At 35.5% G+C, this 23,209-nt stretch overlaps 1 protein-coding gene across 3 annotated transcripts in view; it reads right to left on the reverse strand.

The window, feature by feature from the left end:
• Window positions 1-1,885: 1,885 nt before the first annotated feature.
• Ppig (peptidylprolyl isomerase G (cyclophilin G)) overlaps window positions 1,886-23,209 on the reverse strand; it is a 42,710-nt gene continuing 21,386 nt past the window's right edge. For all 3 annotated transcript variants that reach the window (XM_005393254.2, XM_005393255.2, XM_005393256.2), the window contains exons 7-13: window positions 19,913-19,942; window positions 19,684-19,823; window positions 12,431-12,644; window positions 11,311-11,478; window positions 9,842-9,929; window positions 6,902-7,038; window positions 1,886-6,769 (exon numbers count right to left, since the gene is read on the reverse strand). In XM_005393254.2, coding sequence (XP_005393311.1) covers window positions 5,659-6,769; window positions 6,902-7,038; window positions 9,842-9,929; window positions 11,311-11,478; window positions 12,431-12,644; window positions 19,684-19,823; window positions 19,913-19,942 — 1,888 coding nt within the window. In that variant the 3' untranslated portion in view covers window positions 1,886-5,658. The remainder of the gene's footprint in view (window positions 6,770-6,901; window positions 7,039-9,841; window positions 9,930-11,310; window positions 11,479-12,430; window positions 12,645-19,683; window positions 19,824-19,912; window positions 19,943-23,209) is intronic.

The raw sequence follows: 23,209 nt of genomic DNA on the forward strand, positions 1-23,209 counted from the left end.
ATTTTAGTTAAAAACAATCTTGACAGTGTAAAACAAAGTTTTCTACAAAAAACTAGATATTCGTCATTTAATGACAGTTCTGACTCAGAACTGAGGCATGTGATTTGGATTTATAGCCCATTGCTCAGACTTATGACCTCTTTTCTTCATACAGTTTTGTGTATCTTGTTTACAGAGTCTCAACTATTTTTTTTTTTTTGCACAGAACACCTTTGCCTATACAGTATTATAGTTTTTGCTGATAGTATTGTACAGCATACTAGTTTTAAAATGTTATGCATTACAGTACTGCATGTTGTTATACAAATAAAGGGAAGTCATCAAGTTGGGAATTTTCCTTGAACATTACTTTGTTCTGAATATTGTAATGTACCCACAACACGCAGTTCCTCATTTAGAATCAAGTTAACACACCAGTTGTAGAACCTGGTTATTAAATGAGGTATGTCTGTAGCAAATCACATAAAACAGATGTATAGCCAACTTATGCTGAATGAATGATCAGCTCTACTAGTTTTTCTGCCATACATACAATTTATTTTACTTTCAATTGGGCTGGACTTTTAGAATACAAGAGTACATGACTAGAGGACATTATGAGGTTATGTAAATCACAAGACAATTAGTGAAAAACTAGTACAGTTTACAAATGGCAGTAATTTGAAGAGAAATTGATATGAATTTAAACCAAAGCATTCCGAGCACTGAGAAGGGGGTAATGTAAACGTTATGAACTGGCACTTAGAAAGGTAGTGTATTAAGTAAGGGAGTGAAGCCTAGAGTAAAAAAGCTTAGCGCAGTGGTGCATGCCTGTGATCCCAGCTGTTCAGAAGGCTTGTGAAGATCCTGAGTTCAAGGTCAGCAGGGGCAAGAGCCAGAAACCCCATCTTTAAAAAAATGAAGTACAGAAAATAAGAGCAAATTATTGCTGAAAGTGCTTTAATACACAGTTGGCACAATTTATATATGTAGCACTCATATTTTACATATTCTGGTTAAAGCATTTAAAAACACTGTAGATCTTGAGTTTTAATAATATCGACCTGTTAACACACAAACCACTGAATGTTCAGGAATGTTTTTATCTATGCATGTTTTCAATTACTCTCAAGTTAACTAGGTTCATTTTTCCTAAACATGTTTAAATTAAGTAAAAATAAAACCAAGCAAATAAACAAAACCCAGACATTTTGTTTTACAAAAATTATTTTTTTGGCTTTACAATAGCATTATATTAAAAGGATAAGCCCAGGATATACTGCAGTAGTCCTAATGGTGAGAAATCGGGAGGAAATGAAAATGGTAGTAGCATTCTAGTAAACTGTAATGCAAGTTCCAAGTTTCACTTTGTAAGTTTGCTGGCAGGTACAAATTCCCTATGATGAATGTGATCATTATGTATATCTAAAATGTACCAATAAACTTAACTAATTAAAAACAATAAAAGGATATGGAAGACAAAGTTTGCTGGGACAAAAGACACAATGCAAACAGAAACATGATTAAACATTTACACTAGAATTTACTCCCAAACCTGGGTAACATCACTGCTGGCTTAATTCCTTTTTTTTTCAAACAGGGTCTTGTTATGTAGTTCAGCTGGACTTGAACTCACTATGTAGCCCAGGCTGGCCTTGAACTCATGGAGAGCCTCCTGCTTCAGCCTCCCAAGCGCTAGGACTACAAGCATGTGCCACCACACTGGCTCTAAATTCTTTAAAAAGCTTAATCTTGTTAAACTTTGGTTTTCTCACAATACAAATAATTTGTATTTCCACGGGTTAAATGCAAGTGCATTTCAGTTGGTTTATTTTCATTATTTAGCTTTTAATGAAAAAAGGTCAAGTAACTAATAAAATAATTTAAAAAATACAAAACCCAACTGTTTGTTATAGTATAGTTTATTTAATACAATGTTTAACTATAAAAGTTAATACAGTTTTGAAGTTTAAATTTTGTAAAATGCAGTTTGCAGAAAACAGTTCAACAGTTACTAACTAATGATAGGAGAAGCAGCATTTTGAAACTAATTATACAATCGAGGACAACAATTTTATTTCTAAATTTCATTAAAAAAATATACATCACAGTGACTTCTGAGCTAGGAAAAGAAGTGCAGTAACTTCCTTGTTTGCCCCTTTCACAAAAGCAGCCACAACTTTGAATATGTCCACACACAGAAATACTCAATTCATTTATCAGTCTTTGAAAATACTATGAACACACAGAGGAGGAACAAAATATACTGCATGTGCTTTTGGTAACATGTAATTTGCTTTAATGGGGGCAGAAACACAAATCAAGCTCACCATTCCCTTCCACACCTAAAACCAGAAAAACCTTCAACTCTCTCCTCCAACCCTGCTAACGGAATTCTTTTCATGTGATCTGTAATTTTCCTTTCCTTTAATATTTACTTCTTTGTCACACAACAGGCCAGAGTTTGCCCCACCTGAATCCCTTAAAGGCAGCTGGGAAGCCCACTGCTGCAGGTGTGTCATCCAACACTGCACTTCCTGGGGCATTTTTTCCCCACAAACAAGTATTTGTAATAAAACACAAATTTTCACAATAAAACAGTTTATCAACCTGCAATCCATGGAGAATTTATTCAACTGTAAATGTATGAATCCTAAGAGAATAACTATAGCAAACATAAGCAAAACAAGACAGAAAAATATCCATTTTGTCTTACCAATTAGCTATACGGTATATATTTAATGTACCTTCTAGTGAAGGCAAGCCCAAAAAGTTTCTACAGAAATTTACAAAAAAGCTCAAGCGTGATGAAAATTACCACCTAGAGCAAAGTACAACTACTAAAAAACATACTAAACTGCTCCAAAAACTAACTAGAAAATAAATTATAATCATTTATCACTATTTCCCAAAATACTAGAAACCCAATCGGTGCCTGTCTGTAACATAACAAAATCTTGCTTTAGTTTCACACCTTCCACTGGGCACAAGAACCAAAGGCCATTCAGCAAACCCAACAAGCGTCAGCAGCAGTGCAGAGAGTTGCTGAGCTCTTTGCAGTTTCTGAGGCTTCAATCAGTTAGATGCTACCTAACCTCTGAACTTGCCAACTATGGAGTAATTAAAAATTCTTTTAAACAACCCAGTGCTTTTTCCAATATTCATTAATCTTTCTCTAGTTCCAGCTTCTGGGGCAGATGACTTACACAGAAAGAAAAACTCACATAATAATCCTAAAAACTCTATATATTGAATTTTTTGCAGCTATCACCCATCAAGCAATAAAAAATGAAAATATCTACTAAAGAACATTAAGTCAAAGACATGTATGAGCTATAAATTTGGATGTACTTACAAGAATCAGCATGATGGGGAAAATGGCTGATATCCAGGCAGACAGACAAGGTCCAAAGCAAACACTAAAGATGGCACGACTAAGAGTAACACAAGGAAAGGACCCTTGCGCCTTGCGCTGTTCAGATGCAAGTGTACACGCTGAAGTACAATTAGATCTGTCTAGTCATGTTCTAAATTTTTTTGTACTCTGAAAATAAAATGTAGTTGATTGTCCTTTCTCATCTCAGCTCCTTCGGATATGTTCTGTGAAAACAGCTAGCAAAGCTTTTTTAAAAAGGTCCCTGTATATAACGCTTAGCATGGAGTTGTTCTTTTGGTAACTCCAAAAGGACAACACCTGCGTATGAATTACTTTTCCTCCCTATGGCTACTTTTTGAAACTCAAAATCTGGAAAGTACTTGTCAATATTCTTAACAGATAAAGCTCTGGGATCTTACCACAGACTTTAAAAAATATGTATGTGTTATCAGAAATTCTGTCAAGTAGTCCCTGTCTTAAAGCACATACAATCTGAAAGATTTTAAAAGTCAATTTACTGAATTTTTAAGACAACAACTTAAAACATACAACAGATCATACAGCTTGGATTCTCAGACTCAGTAATTCTTAATGTGGATTTGTAGTCAGTTCTTAAGGAATCACCCTGAATTATAATAAACATCTACTACTTTTATCACTAGGAAATAAAATTTGGAAAAAAATCCACTTCAGATATTTGTTTCAAGGTATTTCAAACAAACTTATCATTATACTATTCTGCAACAGCTACACTGCCAAATGATTATTAATATATTAGTCAACAATGGGAAGGATTATGCTAAGCATCACTTTATTCAGTACAAATAGCACTGGGTAGCTAATGAAGTTATCAAGAACCTACCTTGGTAATAAAGTTAACACTATACTGACAAATATTAAAGTACAAAACTCTAGTCCACTATTGATTGGAATTTTGAAATTTCTTTTAAAATGAGGCAGGTTTTGTGTTTGCTGTATGTTCAATGTTTATTCAGAAGAGAGGATACAGAATAAAAGGCCACAAATCACAAAAATGGCAAAATACAACACAAAAAATTCTGAATAGCCTTTGGATATGTTCAGTGTTTAACTCTGAGAGCTACCAAATTTTGCAACTTTCTATTTTACTCTACATGGCAATGTTACACATGCCGAGTTAAAATAATGTTAATGGTAATGGTGTAAAGCCATAAAGCCACCTGAATAGAAAGAAACCAGAGTCATAAACATGCTATATAGCCTATCATCATACACTTATAGAAAAGATGCTTTTTTTTTGTTTTTGCCATTTGAAACTCACAGCTATGAGAAAGAAGATACTTCAAGTTTAAAAAAACAAAAACCATGCAGAGTTAACACTCAATGCTATATAGGTTGGTGGCCAAAAAAGAGAAATCTTAGAAGTTAATGCATCAACACTAACATTTTTAGAATCTGTCTAGCTTTAGGACTTGGAGAAGTTGTATGTTTTATTGAGAACTTTTTTTTAATTTTAGGAAAAGAAAGTAAAATAATAATGTTCTCATTAAACAATAATTTCAACTCTTCAGACCAAAACAAACAAAAAATTGAGAATTACAATCTGATCTTCCTGTAAAATGCTGTATAACAGCAATTCAAGCTCAATCAGCACATCAACCAAAAAAAATTCTCAAGATTTTTATATAGAAAGGTAAGTAAAACACAATTAGACAGAAAAATATTATGAAGAGGGTATGAAACACAAGACAAATAACTAAATTTTTATCTATCTTAAAGCACAAATCACTATAAAATCAAAAGTGATGACTTAAGATCTCAAATGATTAGGACCCTACTTTCATGTAATCAAAATAAATTGCTACAAGCCTCTACTATAAATTCAAAATCTACACAAAATATCCTCTAGCGTCTAGTTACTTTAATCTGAAGAAACACAAGCTTTTGAAACAATTAAGTGCAACCATCACTTATGCTTGTTTCCAAATGGCTGATTAAACAAATCAGGATGCTGCTGACTGTTGCAACACAAAAATGCATACATAAAATAGTTCAACACAGCACACAATGTTACACCAAAATGTTTTTCTCATTTCAAGTTTATTAAAACTTTAGCAGTACAAATTATCCAGTACAAATTATCCAGGTTGCAGATTATCAAAAGATCAACTCAATGAAGTCCACATTAAAAAAAAAAAAACAAAACCAAAAAAAGACATAAAATAACCCAAAAAAACAATGAAAACAACATAAAGGATATTCACCAGCCAAGTCTCTAAAACTTAAATTTTGAGACAGAAAGGAAATAAATTTACACAACTCACTCATCCACTTTTGTCTTCATCTGTTCCAGGGCTTGATTCATGATCAAATTTTTTGTTTTTATCATGTACATGGTCATTTTCTTGAGACTTTGATTTTTGGTTTTCATTTTCCACTGAGGATCTGGTCTTCTCATCCTCCTTATTTTTCAATGTGGAAGATTTTAATTCACTGTCTTGGCTGTTCTGCTTTATTTTTGAGAATGGACTTTGATCTCTATCAGCCTTTTTTTCCCTGTTACTATTTGAGCTATTATGATCACGATTTTTAGAGTACATTCTTTTTTCACCCTCAGAATTTTCTTTTCTGTGTGAGCTCTTACTTTCTTGGTTTCTATGTTTGTCCTTGTTTCTGCTTTGACTTTCTTCTCTCTCTGAGCTCCGAGAATCTCTCCTCCTCCTCCTCCTATCTTTACTTCTCGATCTTCCTGGTGTTCCTCTTCTGTCTCGGCTTCGTGACCTTCCTCTTCTCCTGTACTCCTCTCTGTGTCTATGGTATTCCTTGCTTCTGCTGCGATCTCTGTCATGGCTTCTGGATCGCACTCTTCTGCTCCGGTCCCTACTTCTGCTCCGTTCCCTTGTTCTACTATTGTAACTGTGTTTACCTTTAGTCACATCACGTTCTCTACTCCTGGACTGTGCACGTCTATCCTTTTCTTTACTTTTACTATGATCGTGCTCATTACTTTTGGATTCTATTTGCTTAGACTTCTCTTTACTTCTGCTCCTTTCCTGGTCTTTTCCTTTAGAATCAGGTTGCTTTTCTTTTTCTTTAACATTCTCATGATCCCTTTCTTTGCTCCTTGACCTCAACCTCTTCTCCTCATGTCTGTTGTGTTTTGAATCTCTTTCCTTACTCTTTGATTTCTCTTTGCTCTTACTTCTACTTTTAGATTTGGCCCTTTTCTTCACTTTGTTTTTATTATATTTTTCTTCTTTTTCTGAATTTCTTCTGATTTCTCTCTCTTTGCTGTCAGATTTATGGTCTTTAGCTTTCTTTTCCTTTTCATTTTTTCTGTTTGGACTTTCAGACACATGCCTGTGATCAGTTATTTTTCTCTCTTTTACTCTAACTGGGCTCCTTTGATTTTCTTTCATTTCATTCAATTCACTCCTAAAAATAAGGGGAAAATGGATTTTTGGAAATGTTGTTAGTCTACAGAAATAATACAGCTATCTGTAAAATAACTTTATGTATAACAATTAAAATACTTATCACTACATTTGAAACCATAGTTGATCTTACTTATCCCCTTTGATCCATCTTTCACCACTTGATACCCTCATTCGTTGAGCTCTCTGCATCTCCTGCCTCCAATGTGGAGGAGTCTCACTACGTCTGAAACGATCCCTTGATCTGGATCTGGAAGGAGTTCGATAACGCTTAAGAAGGTAAGAAAGGGAAAAAAATTAACATATAAAAATTTAAAAACAATACAATAGCAAAAGCATATATATTTATAGGTTTAAAAATGGCATTTCTGTGTCCTCTGCTGGGAGGTGTGGCTCAGTGGTAGATCATAAGCTTGCTATGAATGAGGACCTTTGATACCCAGGACCAATTATTAACTGATCAATAAACAAACAAAATTACTAAAATCCCCTGTCTTTCAGGTAGGAAATCAATACAACAGAGAAACTTTAGTCACGCTGTAAAGTCCAAGTAAGAAACATAAACCACAGAAATTCTAGGACCACATATTCCTACAGAAGACTCCTACTCTAAGGAAAGTTAGTGCACAGTAGGTATATAAATTCTCACAAGTTGCCAAGTTCCAATCTGCATGTTATTTATACATTTGCTTGATGTTTCGAAGCAAATTATCATGAGAAAAACAGAGTAAGCATAGATGTTCATTTATTCAACCAATATTTACTTAGCCCTTAGGATGGCTAACCACTCTATCACACCAAAGATAACAGCAAGCCAAAACTGTAACAGAATGTGCATAAAAAGAAAAAAGGTGCTCAAAGAATAAGTAACAAAGAGCCCTGACTTAATAAAGACTGTGATCAATTAAAATAATAAAAACTGGAAAGGGGGGGTAAGGATAGAATGAGGAAAAACATGTAAAGCATAACACATATGACATTAAAGGCTCTGAGACAGAAACAGCATGTTTTAGAAATGATCAAAAGACAAGTCAACTACAGCTAAATCTAAAAACTGCAAGGGAAAAAACAACTAGATAATAGTGATGACACAATCCAGGACGGGTCTTACAGTCCACAGTAATAATTATGGATTTTGCCGGGAACAGTGGTACACAGCTCGAATACCAACCATGGGAGAATCTCAAGTTTAAGCACAGCCCATACAACTTAGGCAAACCCTGTCTCAAGATCTTTTTTTTTAAAAAAGGGAGGTAAAGATGTAGTGCAGTGTGAAGGCTCTGGGTTCAACTCTCAGTGCTGCAAAATAATTTGAAAAATCAAAAAGGATTTATCTTAAGATCAATGGTAAGGGAGTAACATAATCAGGTTTCATTTTTACTACTTTGGCTATTATTAGGAAAAAGAATGCACTTAGTGATTCTCAAAGTGTGACCTAAAGTTCTCAAGACAAAGGGAAACCAATTAGTCAAAATTATTTTCATAACTTACTATTTCCATTTTTAACTTTTGTCCTGTCATGATCATACAGCAGAGTTATACAGAGACTATATAGCATATTTTGATGTCATTGTTTTCTTATGTACTAAAATGTATGCTTATATATTTTTGTGACAGAAATAGTCCTTAGTTTTAACTTCTAAAACAGTACAAATTCTATCAACAAAAGCTCTTCTGAGCCCTCAAAAAAATCACACACACACACGGTTGATCTTAGGACTTCCACATGCTAGGCAAGTGCTCTACACCATTGAACCACATTCTCACCCCTTTTCAAAACTGTTCTTCTTTTGAGATAGGGTCTTACAGTTGCCAAGGCTGCTCCCAAATTTGCAAGCCTCAGGCTCTCAAGCAGGAGATTATAGATTTGTGCCACAGTGCTAAGCTACAAAAATTTAACAATGTAAAGCAGTATGGAAATAAATGTTTGAGGGCTACCAAAATACAAGTTAGGGAACTATTTAATTCTGAGACACTATGATGATCATTTGACTGAACAAGGTGGGAGCGAAGCTTGAAAATAGTTTTCAGTGTACTGAGGAGGCAGAACTGATAGGATTTGGGGATGGGTAAGGTATATATGAATAAAAGGGAAGAAGTAAAATGATTCTTGGGCTTTAGGTTTAAGGAACTGTACAGGTAGCAATGCCAGTCACTGGGGCAAAGAACCTAGAGGATCAGGTCTGAAGAGTAAGTGCTTATCCTCAACTTTGTCAAGTCTGAGGAGCTCATTAAATAGGCCTCTGGAACTAAGAGGAGGAGATGAAAATTCTGAGTAATCAACCATGAGAGTAATGGGACTGCCCAAAGAGCATATATAATGTGAAGAGACAGAGTTTGAGATATCCCATTATTTAAAGTTTGGCTATAGGAATATGAACTAGCACTGGAACTTTAAAGAGAGATCGGCTAAAGAGATAGGAGGAGAAAGTGTGATGAAAGCAATAGACAGCTATATTATGAGGAAGATATACTGAGATGAAAACCAACAAGATCCAGTAGATTTTGTGATGATGCTGACCATGAAACACTATTTTTCAGCAGAATAGTGGGAACAGAAAAGAAAAACTGAAATACTTATTAAGAAGCAAAGAAGACAGGAAACATAGCTAAATTTCTAAAAAGTTCTGAAAACACAAGAATATATTTAAATTCATGGGGAGAATTCAACAAAGAGAAAGAATGGAATACAAGAATAAGATAGGATTATTTATTTTAATAAGAGTTGAGATGTGATAGGTAGGAAGTACCAAAGGCCACAAGACCTTGCCTAGCTGGGCATGGTGGCACACACCTGTTTAACCCCAGCACTCAGAATAAGGCAAGAGGATCACTGTGAGTTTGAGGCCATCCTGGACTATATAGTGTGTTCAAGGCCAGCATGAACTAGAACAAGATCCTTCCTGTCTTCAAAAAAAAATAAAACCAAAAAACCCTGACCCCATTTTATGCCATATAAATATATAAACCATTTTTCAAGCCCAGTCTGAATTACACAGCAAGACCTCATGTCAAAAAGAAAAGGAAGATAAATCCAATATTAGTTAAGATTTTTTTGCAAAAAATCACCTACCCTTGGTCCTCTTCCTTTAATTTTCCTGCCGGACCTAGTAACTAAGAGTCGTCTCTGGTATGAAGCAGGCTGGGAGTTAGGTGCATTACTACGAAAAAGCAAAGGGAAAGTTAAAACATATTACTATTATGAAAGTGAATCTGGAGATACAGCTGTACTGATCTTAATTTAAATTTCTAAATACAATCAGTGTATTTCTAAATACAAATAAATTTCTTAATTTAAAATGCTATCAGGTCCTAGGAAGAATGTGGAAAAGCATGGGAACTTTTTTCTTTTTTTAAGTCAATAACTACAAAATGTTACTTGTAGTCAGTTCTCATGAGTCAGAAACGTTAGAATCTTAGAAGGTGTCAAAATGGACTATATTCTGCTCCAAAATGCCAGTCAGGCCCTGCTAAAAAATACTGGTAAGTACTCATTATTAAGACAAAACTAAGGCTGGGCGTGGTGGAGCACACCTATAATCCCAGCACTCGGCAGGCTGAGGTAGGAGGATTGCAGTTGAGTTCAAGGGCAGCCTACGGTACATAAGCAAATTCAAGGCCAGCCTGCACTACACAGCAACCCCATCTCAAAAAAAAAGCTATTTGGTAGTCCTAAGGAAAATTAACATGAAGAGCTCAGAAGGAGCCAAGAGTATATTTTAGAACTGTCTTATTCAAAGAACCTTATCATCTCTATAAGCAATTGTTCATAAGTAAGAGAAGTAAAGATACGTAAATATTGTGAGTGAAGCAGAGAATAGCTGGTCTGAATTAGCCGAATTTTTATACCACGGTTTATATAAAAAACTGAAACTGTGATCAAATAACAAAAATTGGTATTTAGCCATAACAACATTCATGTAAAAGACATTTGAAAAGTTCACTACCGTATAGTTCACTGAAGAGTAGTTTAAATATTTCCTTTTAATCTTTCTTAGAAACCTTTTCCATACTAGTAGGAAAATAAACTCAATCCAATCCAACAAAATTACTCCAAGGTTCAAATAATTTTTTCCAAAAAAAAAATTTTCCCAAATAATTATTTTTTTATATTTTTGTTGTATTATGAAAGTAAGAGGGTCACTAAGAATTTTATTATTTGTATGTTATGATAATATATAACTAAGATCATAACTAAGAACTACTTTAGTTTTTAAATTTGAACATAATCATTAAAATGACTCACGAAATCAACGAAACTACTGACATACATAAGGTGGATTTATGCAGAAAAACATTCAAAGTATTTAACATGCTATCTATTTTCATTACTACAATACTGTAAATCAAGTAAGGAAAATAGGACTTTTTCCTATTATACAAATTTTTTATAAAGGTTCTCACTTGCTTCTATGAAGAAAAAGATGATTTCGATCTTGGGATCAGGACACTGATTAAATTCTGTCTGAAATAAGTACAAAAGTTTTGAAAGAGAACATGCTATGCTAAGTGTACAGGACACTACAAAATACATTTACATACCACTCTCTCTCTCGTTCTCTCTCTCTGTTTTTCCGTTCCTTGTCATCAGCTTTAGGCGGACTTTTTCTCATGAGGAATCTATTTTCTGGTATAGGAGGGATCTCTTCTGGACGGACAGTAGACTGGGGTTGTGCTTCAAGATTTTCAGCCTCACTTTCACTAGATGCACTTAATACACATAAAGTACATTATATTTGGTTATTATGCACTCATCCTATACTTTGAATTTCGGTTCTTTTCTTCCTTTGTATTACAATACATATACACAACATCCATCCTTCCCAAAGGTATCATCATGTGGGAATAATCTTCCTCCATTCCTCTGACAAACCAAATAACCAATCAAAAACCTAGACAAAATATGTTACCACACTGACAAATATTTTTTCCATAAAATGGATCTAAAAATGATACTCCTCCAAATTTAAAATACAGGTAAAAAGTGGACATGGTGGCACACGCCTGTAATTCCAGCACTTGGAGGCTGAGGCAGGACTGCTGCGAGTTTGAGGCCATTAAAAAAATTAGTTACTTTTGAGGCAAGAGGCAGTTAAAAATTTTAGCACAAACAGAATATTCCAAGCAAAATGGAAAAGAAAGTAAATGTACAGTCATTATTTACTTTTTACCCTTGTGCTATTCTAAGAACAAACAAAATAAAAGACAAAAAAGCAAGAGATAATGTTAGAGAAAATAAGGAACATAATTATAGGTTTCCTGAGTTCTTACTAATCCTATACTCTTCCCAGAAATATATAAACCTAACCTGGCACACTGGTGCATGCCTGTAATCCCAGCTACCTAGGAAGGTAAGGCAGGAAGGATCACAACCTCCAGGCTTATCTGTGTGACTGAGGCCCTATCTAAAAATAAAACAAAACCCAAAGAAACCCAAAAGCTATCATTTTACTGAGTGAATACAAAATGAATGGTGAGGTTTTGTTAAAAATGGAAATTAATGTACCTAAATTTAATTTATTGACTATACAATAAAAAATCGGTCTTCAATTTTATTAAAATATTTCTACTTTAGTGCTCCCACATAATTGATTCAAAATTTTAATAAATTTTGTATAAACAAAGAATCAGAATACAAAGCTAGTAGCATAAAAATAAAGACCTTTTCTTGCTTTTCTTTCTCTTCTTCTTTTCTTTCTTGTGTTTTCGGGAATTTTTTCTATGTTTCTTTTTTCTTTTTTTTGATTTCTCTTCAGAAGCACTTTCAGAATCAGAAGAGTCCGAAGAAGACTGAGAATCACTTGAGCTATCTGAATCACTGGATGATGAGGAGGAAGAGGATGATGATTTATGCCTTTTCTTTTCTTCTTTTTTAACTTTAATAAAAGTGAAGATTTGGGTCAGCAATTTTTAGACAAACTTTGTAAGCAGAAATTTAAATATTCTACAGATTTTCACAAGTCCAGTATTTAATACTTATCTACCTGTTTGAACTGAGAGTATATAAAAGGAGCCAAGACTCAGGGTTACAATCCAGATCTTCAGATTTGTGAGTCAAAACTGTATCTATTGAGTCAAACAACATCTGAGTAAAAATGTTTCAAAGCAGAGTAACATTTAAGCCTCCCAGGTTCTAATTTTCCTACAGTTTCCTCACATTTTCTTAGTATCAATATTGGAAGCAGAACTAGTATGGGGATAACAGAAAAATACTATTCCCAAACATGGAAAGATAAAAACATTCTTTCATTAGCATGGGCTCATGAGCCTAAATATTCCTCTAAAGACTAAGAAATACAGCTACAGGTGAAGTACAGATTCATAACAGAAAGAAATCATTGCTCATGATGAATAAATGTTTCAGAATCTCACAAAAAGTTATTTCAAATTGAAATTTTATTTTGGGTTAAGGAAAGAATAATGTTTAAAAGGGCTCCAAAACTCAAATCCACCAAAGGCAGGCAATTAATATAAGTGAAGATAACAAAATGTATTACAGCAAAGATAGAGAGAGATGTAACAAATTGGGTGGAGTCTCACTCATTTAGAGAATTTTTTTTTTTTTTTTGCAGTACTGGGGATTGAACTCATGACCTTGCACTTGCCAGGCAGGCGCTTATGCCACTGAGCTATATCCCCAACCATGACTCATCTAAAGGTGGATTTGAAGAGGCGATAAGATAAGACAAAGATAAGACAACATTGTTATAAAATTGATCACAATAAAATGAAATATATCAAATATATTGAGATCAAAATATAAAGTATCTGTCCTGCCTTTCCTATGAGAACTATGCCAATCACTATCCAAATATGGTAGACAAAGGTAAGTTGTTTTTATCAGAAATATTCCTACAGTAAGTGAAGAAGGGATTACTGTTAGAACATCATCATTTTGCAGCTCTTAAGTTTTTGTGGTTGTTTTTTTCTGGTACCAGGAATCAAACTCACGACCTTGCATTTGCCAGGCAGGCGCTGTGCCGCTGAGCTAAATCCCCAGCCCCCTGCAGCTCTTAATGAGGCACTGAACACCAATGGCTGCTGTGGAGCAGAGATAACCTGCTCTTCATAACTCCTAATCTCATCAAGAGGAATAACAAGGGGAAAAAAACTGCACCTGATCAGTTTTCTAGATCTAGCTAAGTTACCTGAAGTAGAAGCACAGAGAGAACACATTATATTGCAGAAGAAGGGGTTAATTAGTAAAATCTAAGATATGCAATGGTGGTACATTATTGGTTTGTAAGGTATGTCAATATCCAGTTTGTCTTGGATGATATTACTGTTACTGACCTATTTGATGTTGCCTGGGTCACATGATATTATGGGAAATGTCATGACAAAATGAGCTACTTTCATTAACTACAATTTTAAGGAAACAAAAGCAGGTAGTAGGGGAACCTACTAAAAAACAGTTGGGAGCCTGGCCTGGTGGTGCATGCCTGTGATCCCAGCACTCGGGAGGCTGAGGCAGGAGGATCACTGTGAGTTCAAGGTCAGCTTGCACTACATAGCGAGACTCTGTCTCGAAAATAAATAAATAAATAAAATAAAATAAAAAAAAAAAAAGAAAAAGGTTGGGGATGGCTGCACATAACTGTGAAGCAGAAGGATCACAAGTCTGAGGCTACCCTAGAAAACTTAGTGAGGCTATCTTAAAATTTTTTTAAATAGTTGGGAATGCTGCTTGGTGATAAAGAACTTACTTGTATAGCACATATGAGGTACTCGGGTCAATCAAATAAATACTTTCTTTCAAACAGGGTCTCACTATGACTCTTGAGTAACTGGGACTATGTGTCACCATGCGCAGTTTATTAACCCAAAGTAACTCACAAGACCAATCTCAATGTTTGAACTTTATCCAAATCCAGATTGAAACAACAAAAATGCAAACATTAATGAAACAATTAGAAATAAACAATTAGAAATCTGAACACAGGTTGATATTTAGGAGTACATGTATATGATTATGGTACTGGTTATTTAGAAATAAAAGAAATAATTATTGATAAAGTGTTATGTCTAGAGCTTGTTTTAAAATAGGAAAGGGGCCAGATGTGGTGACACACATTGGTAGTCTCAGAAACTCTAGGATGAGGGGGCGGTGGGAGGATCACCTGATACTCAAATTTGAGAGAAACCTGGGCAACACAGCAGCAACTCATCTCAAAAGGGCAGGGGTGTTAGTTAGATATGGGTAAAAGAAGATAGGCCATGAATAAATTGGTAAAGGTGGGTAATGACAGTGCATGTTTCCTAGCACTCAGGAGGCAGAGGAAGGAGGATCACCACGAGTTCAAGGCCAGCCTGGGCTATATAAGTGAGTTCAAGGCCAACCTGCACTATGTAGTGAGACCCTGTCTCAAAAAAAAAAAAAAAAAAAAAAAAAAAAGCATGTTCTATCATTTTATTCACTGTAGCACTATTTACAATAGCCAAGAAGTGGAAACATCCTAAAAGCCCATTGATTAAATAACTGAGAAAGACAATGTGGTACCTGTATACAATGGAGCACTATACACCCATAAAAATGAAATTCTGTCATATCCAACATATGGATGGAACTGCAGATCATTATGTTACATGAAATAAGCCAGACACAAAAAAACCAAGAATCACAAAACCTCATTCATGTGAAATGTAATCTCACTCATAGAAACTTGAGAGTAGAATGGCAGTTCCTAGAGGCAGGGAAGTAGAAGGGATGAGGTAATGTTGAACAGCACAAAACTAAGACTTCAGAAGTTCTGGTGTGATACTACTACACAGCACCAGGGTGACTCTATGTAACAAGTGTGTACTGTCTATTTCAAAGAGAAGAAAAGATTTTCAATTTTCTCACCATAAATGATGTACATTTGAGAGCAGATATGTTTAACCTGATATACATATTACACTATATTATTACATATTACACTGTATTAAAACATAACATGGCATTATTACATACAATTACTATGTTTTATTGGCAATGTCCACCAAAGATATAAATGTATGACTCTTGTAATCTGTTAACTGTTTCTAGAAAGTAATCTCACATGATCAACACTGCCAAGACTGGAGTAAACAGAGAGGCCTCTAGAATAAGGAGCACACTTCACAAATCCATAGGCTGGAGGCTAGGAGAGGAAAATCAAGACTTTTTGGATTCCTAATCTCAAAGAAACTCCTCATTCAAAAACCCAGAAGAAAGCTGGGCATGGTGGTACACACCTATAATAACAGCACTTGGGAGGCTGAGACAGGAGGATTGCCACAAGTTCAAGGTCAGCCTGGGCTACACAGTGACTTCAAGACCAGCCCGAACATGGCAAGACTCTGTCTCTAAATAAACAAATAAATAGCAGAGGAGGGGGCACTTTTTTGTTTTTAGACTCTTTCTTTCTTCCTTCTACTTCTTTCTTCTTGTTTCCTTATTTCCTTTAAACTTTTCCTATTTTTATTCTCCATATTATTTTTCTCCCTTTTTCCTTTTATCTTCTACTTCTTGGTTTTGGGGTGGGTTAACTTTACCTAATTCTATAAATATCCTTCTAGTCCATAATAAGATCATGTTTTACTTTTCTCTTCTTATCTCCCATTAACTCGTCAAATTTTTTTGCATTCTCCTATTCCCAACGACCTGTATCTTTAATAATATAGCCATTAAACTTTATTACTCTTTAGTTTGTTAACTCTATGTTACTACTGTTGAATCCTATCATTAGTGGAAGTATAGTAGTAGACATTTGCTATATGTCAGCATTTGGTTGGTATGAGTGTTTATACTGTAACTACAGATTTCTTTTGTAAGGGTAAGGATGGTACATTATTGGTTTGTAAGGTATGTCAATATCCAGTTTGTCTTGGATGGTATTACTGTTACTGACCTATTTGATGTTGCCTGGGTCACACAGTTGTTGATATTTTTTTCCTTTGGTACTGGGAATCGAACTAAGGACCTTGCGCTTTCCAGGCAGGCACTGTGCCACTGAGCTATATCCCTAGCCTAGCTGTTGCTATTAACAGGCTTTCTCTGTATGCCAATATCTGGACTACCTTTGTTACATTAATAATACTGCAGTCCATTCCCACAGAACTAGGTCCTGGGCCAATTCCACTGCATCTCCTCCTCCCATATTAACAGAGGTGATCAGATCTTTGGACAGAGGCAAAGGACTATAGTAAGCCGTGCCCTGAATGGGTCATAGAAAAGCAGACTAAAGAGCTCTTTACACAACCAGCAAATTTCCATTATAAATGACTGCATATCTCCAAGCACAAACCAAATCAATCAATCAAACAAATAAACAGCAACAGAAACATGAGTAGACAAAGCAACAAAATGCATCCCCCAATTTCCACTCTCTTAAAGCTGATTCATGGGGGATTAGGGAGGCAAACACAAAAGCCAAATTATTCAAAAGGGTAGCAGAGGAGACTAAAAAACAGAGATGAGGTGCTTGGAGGGCTCACAGAAATTACAACTAATAAGATAATGAAGGCAATAAAATAGGGAACTTACAAGAGAAGACACAATAAAAAGCTAGCTGAGCTAAAAAAAAAAAAAAACAAAAGCTGAGCTAAAAAAAAAAAAAATGACACAAAACACGAATGAACATTTCAGCAAAGAACCAAGAAAAGGTTCCAAACAGAAATTCAGGAGATTAAAAATTGAGCAACAGAAGTGACTGAGGTGAAGACCAAATATCAGAATTAGTCCAGGCATGGTGGCACAATTCTATAATTCCAGCACTAAGGAGGCTGAGGCAGGAGGGTCACTGAGAGTTTGAGGTCTGAGCTACTTAGTGAGTTCAAGGCCAGTCTGAACTATACAGTAAGACTCTGAGAAAAAAAAAAAAATCAGAAGATAGGAATGCTTTCAAAGACCAATTACTCAAATAAGACAACATGAAAAATAAATTCAATAGCTGCAAGGCGGTGTAGATAACTAATGCGAGATTCACTTGAGTAAGTGAAAAATAAAGACAGCACAAAGGGAGAAAAAATCCTGTTTCCAGAAATAATAACAAAAAACTTTCCAAACATTGGGAAAGAATGACACATTCATAAACGTGAGGCACATATAATCTCAAATAACCATGGTCAAAAGAGAACCTCTCTATATAGCACCACAGTCTAAATACCAGAAGTCTAACATAGGGACAAAATCTTAAAAGATGTTAAGAAGAACAATGAATCACCTACAAGTGTAAACCCTGTCTCAAAAAAAAAAAAAAAAAAAAAATCAAACTATAGCAGACTTCACAAAAGTCTTAAAGGTCAAGAGAGCTTGGAGTGAAATGTTTCAAGCTAAAAGTGATCAGAAGAAGCAAAGAAGGTCACTACATATTGGTAAGGGAACAATTCAATAGGAACAGATAATACAGCTCAGTGGTACAAGTGCCAGCCTGGCAAGAACAAGGTCCTGAGTTCAATTCTCAGTACTTTAAAAAAAAAAATTCACAGTAGAATCAAATCTTCAAACAAATTAACTTAATAGCTACCTAAAAAGTATATGAAAAACATGTTAACATCACTAATCCTGAAAAAATGCAAATTAAAACCACAATGAGGTAGCATCTCATTTCTGTCAGTGGCTATTAAAATAATGAAAAGTAAGTACTGGTGACGATGGAGAAAAGGGAACCCTTGCACACCGTCAGTGGAAATATAAACTAATACATTCTAGAAAACTGCATGGATGTTCCTCAAGAACTTAAAAATGAAACAACCGTATGATCCAGCAATCACACCATGAGATTTACATCCAAAGGAAGCAGTGCCAGTGCTGAAGGGACCTGCACTTCACTGTTCACAGCAGCACTGTTCACAGCACAGATGACACATAACCAACAAGTAGCCAACAGCAGATGACCAGATAAACAAATGTGACTCTCTCTCTCTCTTACACACACACACACACACACACACACACACACACACACACACAGGAATTTTATTCAGCCTGAACAAAGAAAAAAAAACGCTGTCATTTATGGTAACAGCGACAAACCTGAGAGCATTATGTTAGGTGCAGTAAGCCAGAAGGAGAAGGACAACCACAATATCATCTCATTTACATGTGGAATCTAAAAAAGTTACATTCAGAGAAGCACAGATTAGAATGCTGGTGGTTACCAGCAGCTTAGTGGAGAAAAGCTGAGGCGATACTGGTCAAATGAAACAAAATTTCACTCAGGCAAAAGAAATAATTTCAAAAGATCTACTACAAATGTGGAGGCCATAGTTATATGACAATGATTACAAGGTAGGTGGTATGGTATACATCTGCAACCCCACTATCCACAGGTTGAGGCAAGAGTATTATGAGTTTGAAGCTAGCCTAAGCAATCCCACGTAAAAACAAAACAAGAAAACCTACATTATATTCTTAAAAATCACTAAGAACAGATATGAAATCACCACAAAAATTAAGTATGTGAGGTAATACACAATGTACTCATATTTGAAAATATCACATTGCTCATAACATATCTATCTATCTATCTATCTATCTATCTATCTATCTATCTGAGACAGGGTCTCACTATGCAGTTCCAGTCTGCATAATGGCAACTCCTGCCTCAGCCTTCCGAGTGCCGGGATTACAGGTGTGCACCACGACGCCTGGCTCACAAATTTGTCAACTGAAAAAATAAATAAAAGCACAAAATATACTTAAGATATGAAACCTCATTTTTTTTTGAGGGGGGTCTTGCTATGTAGTTTAGGCTGGCCTTGAACTAGGTAGTCCAAACTGGCCTCAATCCTCACGCTCCCAAGTGCTAGGATTACAGGTGTGCACCACTGTGCCCTGCAGAAACCTTGCATCTGTATCAGCCTTAGTACAGATTCATACCAACTATTTATAGAGTGTGTCTACTTACTTTATATGAGTAAGAATTTCCTGAAATACGTACTTGTTCTTACCTTTAGATTTTGGGATCAGCTCTCCACAACTGAGTATCCGTACCTCAGCAAATGGTTTGCTAGCTGCGTCTGTTTTCTGGTTTTCTATCTCTCTCACCACTTCTTGACCAGAGATGACTTGTCCAAAAACAACATGATGCCTAAAGAGTAAAGCAATGATGATTAAATAAAGGCCTTCTACTTTGATATGAATTTAAAGTAGGTTATAAAATATTCAAATAAACTTTACCCATCTAAATGAGGAGTTGGCTTCGTTGTTCTTTTGGAAGTCATCAGACAGAAGAATAAAAACAAAGTCAGAGAAAAATAAAGTTAGCATCTCTAAAAAGGAAAAAAAAAATAACTGTATTGGAAACAAAGTTGAAAACAAACAGATTATACACTACCTTAACAACAGAATTGTATTGTCTTAACCTTAAGTAGAACAGAGCACAAAATTTTTCCATATGATGTATTTTTAGAAAGTTATTCTAAAGATAAAAGCAAAACTTAGTGCTGGAACCTTGAGTGTAAAGTTGGTATTTTGATGTTAGTATTATCCATTTACTGAATATTAATAGTTGCAAAATGTTCCACAATACGAACATAACAAAATGTATTAAGCCATTCTAATAGCTACTGGGTTTAGCATCAGTAGTTTTCATCTTAAACCTTTCAAACTCCAGAGAAGGAAACGGAAGGGTTGGGGGAAGTGAAGGTGGTCATGTTTTGATGATCCTCAGTTATACCCTGAATTGTGATCTATGTAGTACTTAAAATTTTTTAAATTTGCTGCCAACATTTAAAATTTGGAAAAAAAAAATTTGGATATTTTCACCAGACATGGTGGTCTATGTTTGTAATCCTAGCTATCTAGAAGGCTAAGACAGGAAGATCACAAGTTCAAGACCAGTAAGGACAACATAGAAAAACTCCATTTCAAACAAAACCAAGACTTTTTCACATGAAAGCCTAGGTTTCAGACCTCTGTGGAATATCTTTAATTTGGGTACCTGGAACATGACAACTGACCAGAGGCGAGTTCTGTACGTATGGGGCGGGGGGGTATTGTGTTACTGGAGACTGAACCCCAGGACACACAACTACTGAGCTACACCCACAGCCCTTTCTACCTTTCCTGAGATAGGATATCTCACTAAGTTGTCCAGGTAAGCTGTGAACTTGCCTCAGCCTCATGAGTAGATGGTATTACAGGCATGTCCACCTATTGTCTTAACACAGATTATTGTCCCAACAGGATTATTTATGCTGCTTACCTTGTCTAGGCTTTGAGTTGTTACCCTGACATAAAGTATATTCTGTGTTGAAGAAAGAACCCTAGATTAGAATTTGGGTCAAAATCTAAAACCAGAGTGCAGAGGCACATGCCTAGCATCCCAGTTACTGGGAAGGCTGAGATGGGGAGACATTTGAGCCCCAGAGTTCACTCAGCTAGCCTGCTAAACACAGCAAGAGCCCCTTCTCAAAACAAAACCCAAAATCAAAACAAAACCTAAAATAAACACTTTTAGCAAATGCATTTTTTGTAATCTTTCCCCCATCAATCTTAAAACTATACAGAAGAAGGCTGCTACTTGGTTATGTACTAGAAACATGTTAGTACAACAGATTAAAGACAGGTATGAGTAAGATTTATTAGTGCTTTCAAAAGAAAATCATATCAAAAAGGCATTACAGGTTGGGCATGGTAGTACATGCATGTAATTCCTGCACTTGGCAGGCTGAGGCACGAGGGTTACTGTGAGTTCAAGGCTAGCCTGAGATATATAGTAAGTTCAACGACTGCCTAAACTTCAGTGAAAACTTGCCTTAAAAAAAAACAAAAAAGGCATTAGAAATTTGGAAGGAACTGAAGTTCACCAATTGTTAAAGAACATGTAACAGTAATGAAGAAAATTATAGCACAGGTATATTTTTAAGTTTACCTAACTTTAACTCACTACTGTTTCCTCACCGTAACACTATACTCAAACTTTTCCTATAATCATTTAGACTGTAAAAACCTTGGTGTATAGTATGTAAGGGTACATGTCTGTAATCCCAGTATCTCAGAGGCTGAGGCATGAGGATCACAAGTTTGACCTGAAGTTGGGCAATTTAGTGAGAACCTGTTTCAAAAAAAGGGCTGGGATGTAGCTCAGTGAAAAGGCCCTGGGATCAATCCCCAGTACCCAAAACAAACAAACACTCTTGTACACTGTTGATGGAAATGTAAAAAGGTTCAACTGATGTAAAAATATTTGGCAGTTCCTCAAAAAGCTTACCATATGACCCAGCAACTCCACTCCTAAGAATATAACCTCAGAACTGAAAACGGACTCAAGCACTTCAGCATTATTCACAACTAGCTAATGGTGGAAACAGCACAGTGAATGGACAAACAAAAAGTGAAGTGTTAGCCATAAAAAGGAATAAATTTCTGTTATACACTATAATATGTAAGAACCTTGGAAACCTGCTAAGTGAAACAAGCCAGACACAAAGACAAGTAATTGTATGATTTCACCAAATACATTGTCTGGAACAGGCAAATTCATAGAAAGTAGATTTAAGGCTAACCAGGGGTATGGGGAAAAGATAATAATAATAGAGTCTATGGAATAATGGAACAGCTCTGGAAATACAATGTCTTTTTTAGTTTTCTGAGACAAGGTCTCACTACGAAGCCCAGGCCAGCCTCAAACTTGTAGCAATCCTGCTGCTTCAGTTTCCCTTGTGTCTGGACTACAGGTACACACCACCACACCTGGTAGTAATTTTTGTTACATTGAAACACCTGCAATATTTTTCTTGTACAGAAAGAAGCTCTGCAGAAAAAGATTTTTACCTCATCTGCACTTTCCAATTTTTCTAAAACAAAGAGAAATGAGAGTTGCTTTCATTATAGAAGAGTTGTTTTCATTTGAAAATATCAGTTAAGACCCATATACGACAATTAAGTGAATACAAGAGCAATTACAGGTCCCTTGATCACAGTTTTTTTGAAATCACAATTAGAAAAGTTTATCAGTACTGAATTTGGGATTACAAGTAAATTTTGGAGCTGGGCGTGGTGGTGCATGCCTGTAATCCCAGCACTCGGGAGGCTGAGACAGGAGGATCGTTGCGAGTTTGAGGCCAAACTGGGCTACAAAGTGAGCTCAAGATCAGCCTGAACTGCATAGTGAGACCCTGGTCTCAAAAAGACCAAAAAAAAAAACAAAACAAGTAAATTTTGGTGCACAGGTGAATTTACAAATACAGAATCTGTAAATAACAAGGACTGACTGGTTTTTACTTTGCTTTCCCTTCTGCTTTGTTATTTATTCATTTATTTAATGAGTAATCCCTTAATGATGGGATATGTTTCAAGACTCCAAGTGGAGGCCTCAAACTACAGACAGTCCTGAATCCTATGTATACAATATTATACTTTTTCCTATATGTACACACCTAAGATAAATTTTAATTTATAAATTAGACACATAGATTAACAAAAATACTAAACTAGAAAAATTACTGTAATATACTGTAGATATTGAGATAA

Source organism: Chinchilla lanigera, unplaced genomic scaffold (genome assembly GCF_000276665.1).
Source record: "Chinchilla lanigera isolate Chin_1 unplaced genomic scaffold, ChiLan1.0 scaffold00048, whole genome shotgun sequence".
NCBI lineage: Eukaryota > Metazoa > Chordata > Mammalia > Rodentia > Chinchillidae > Chinchilla > Chinchilla lanigera.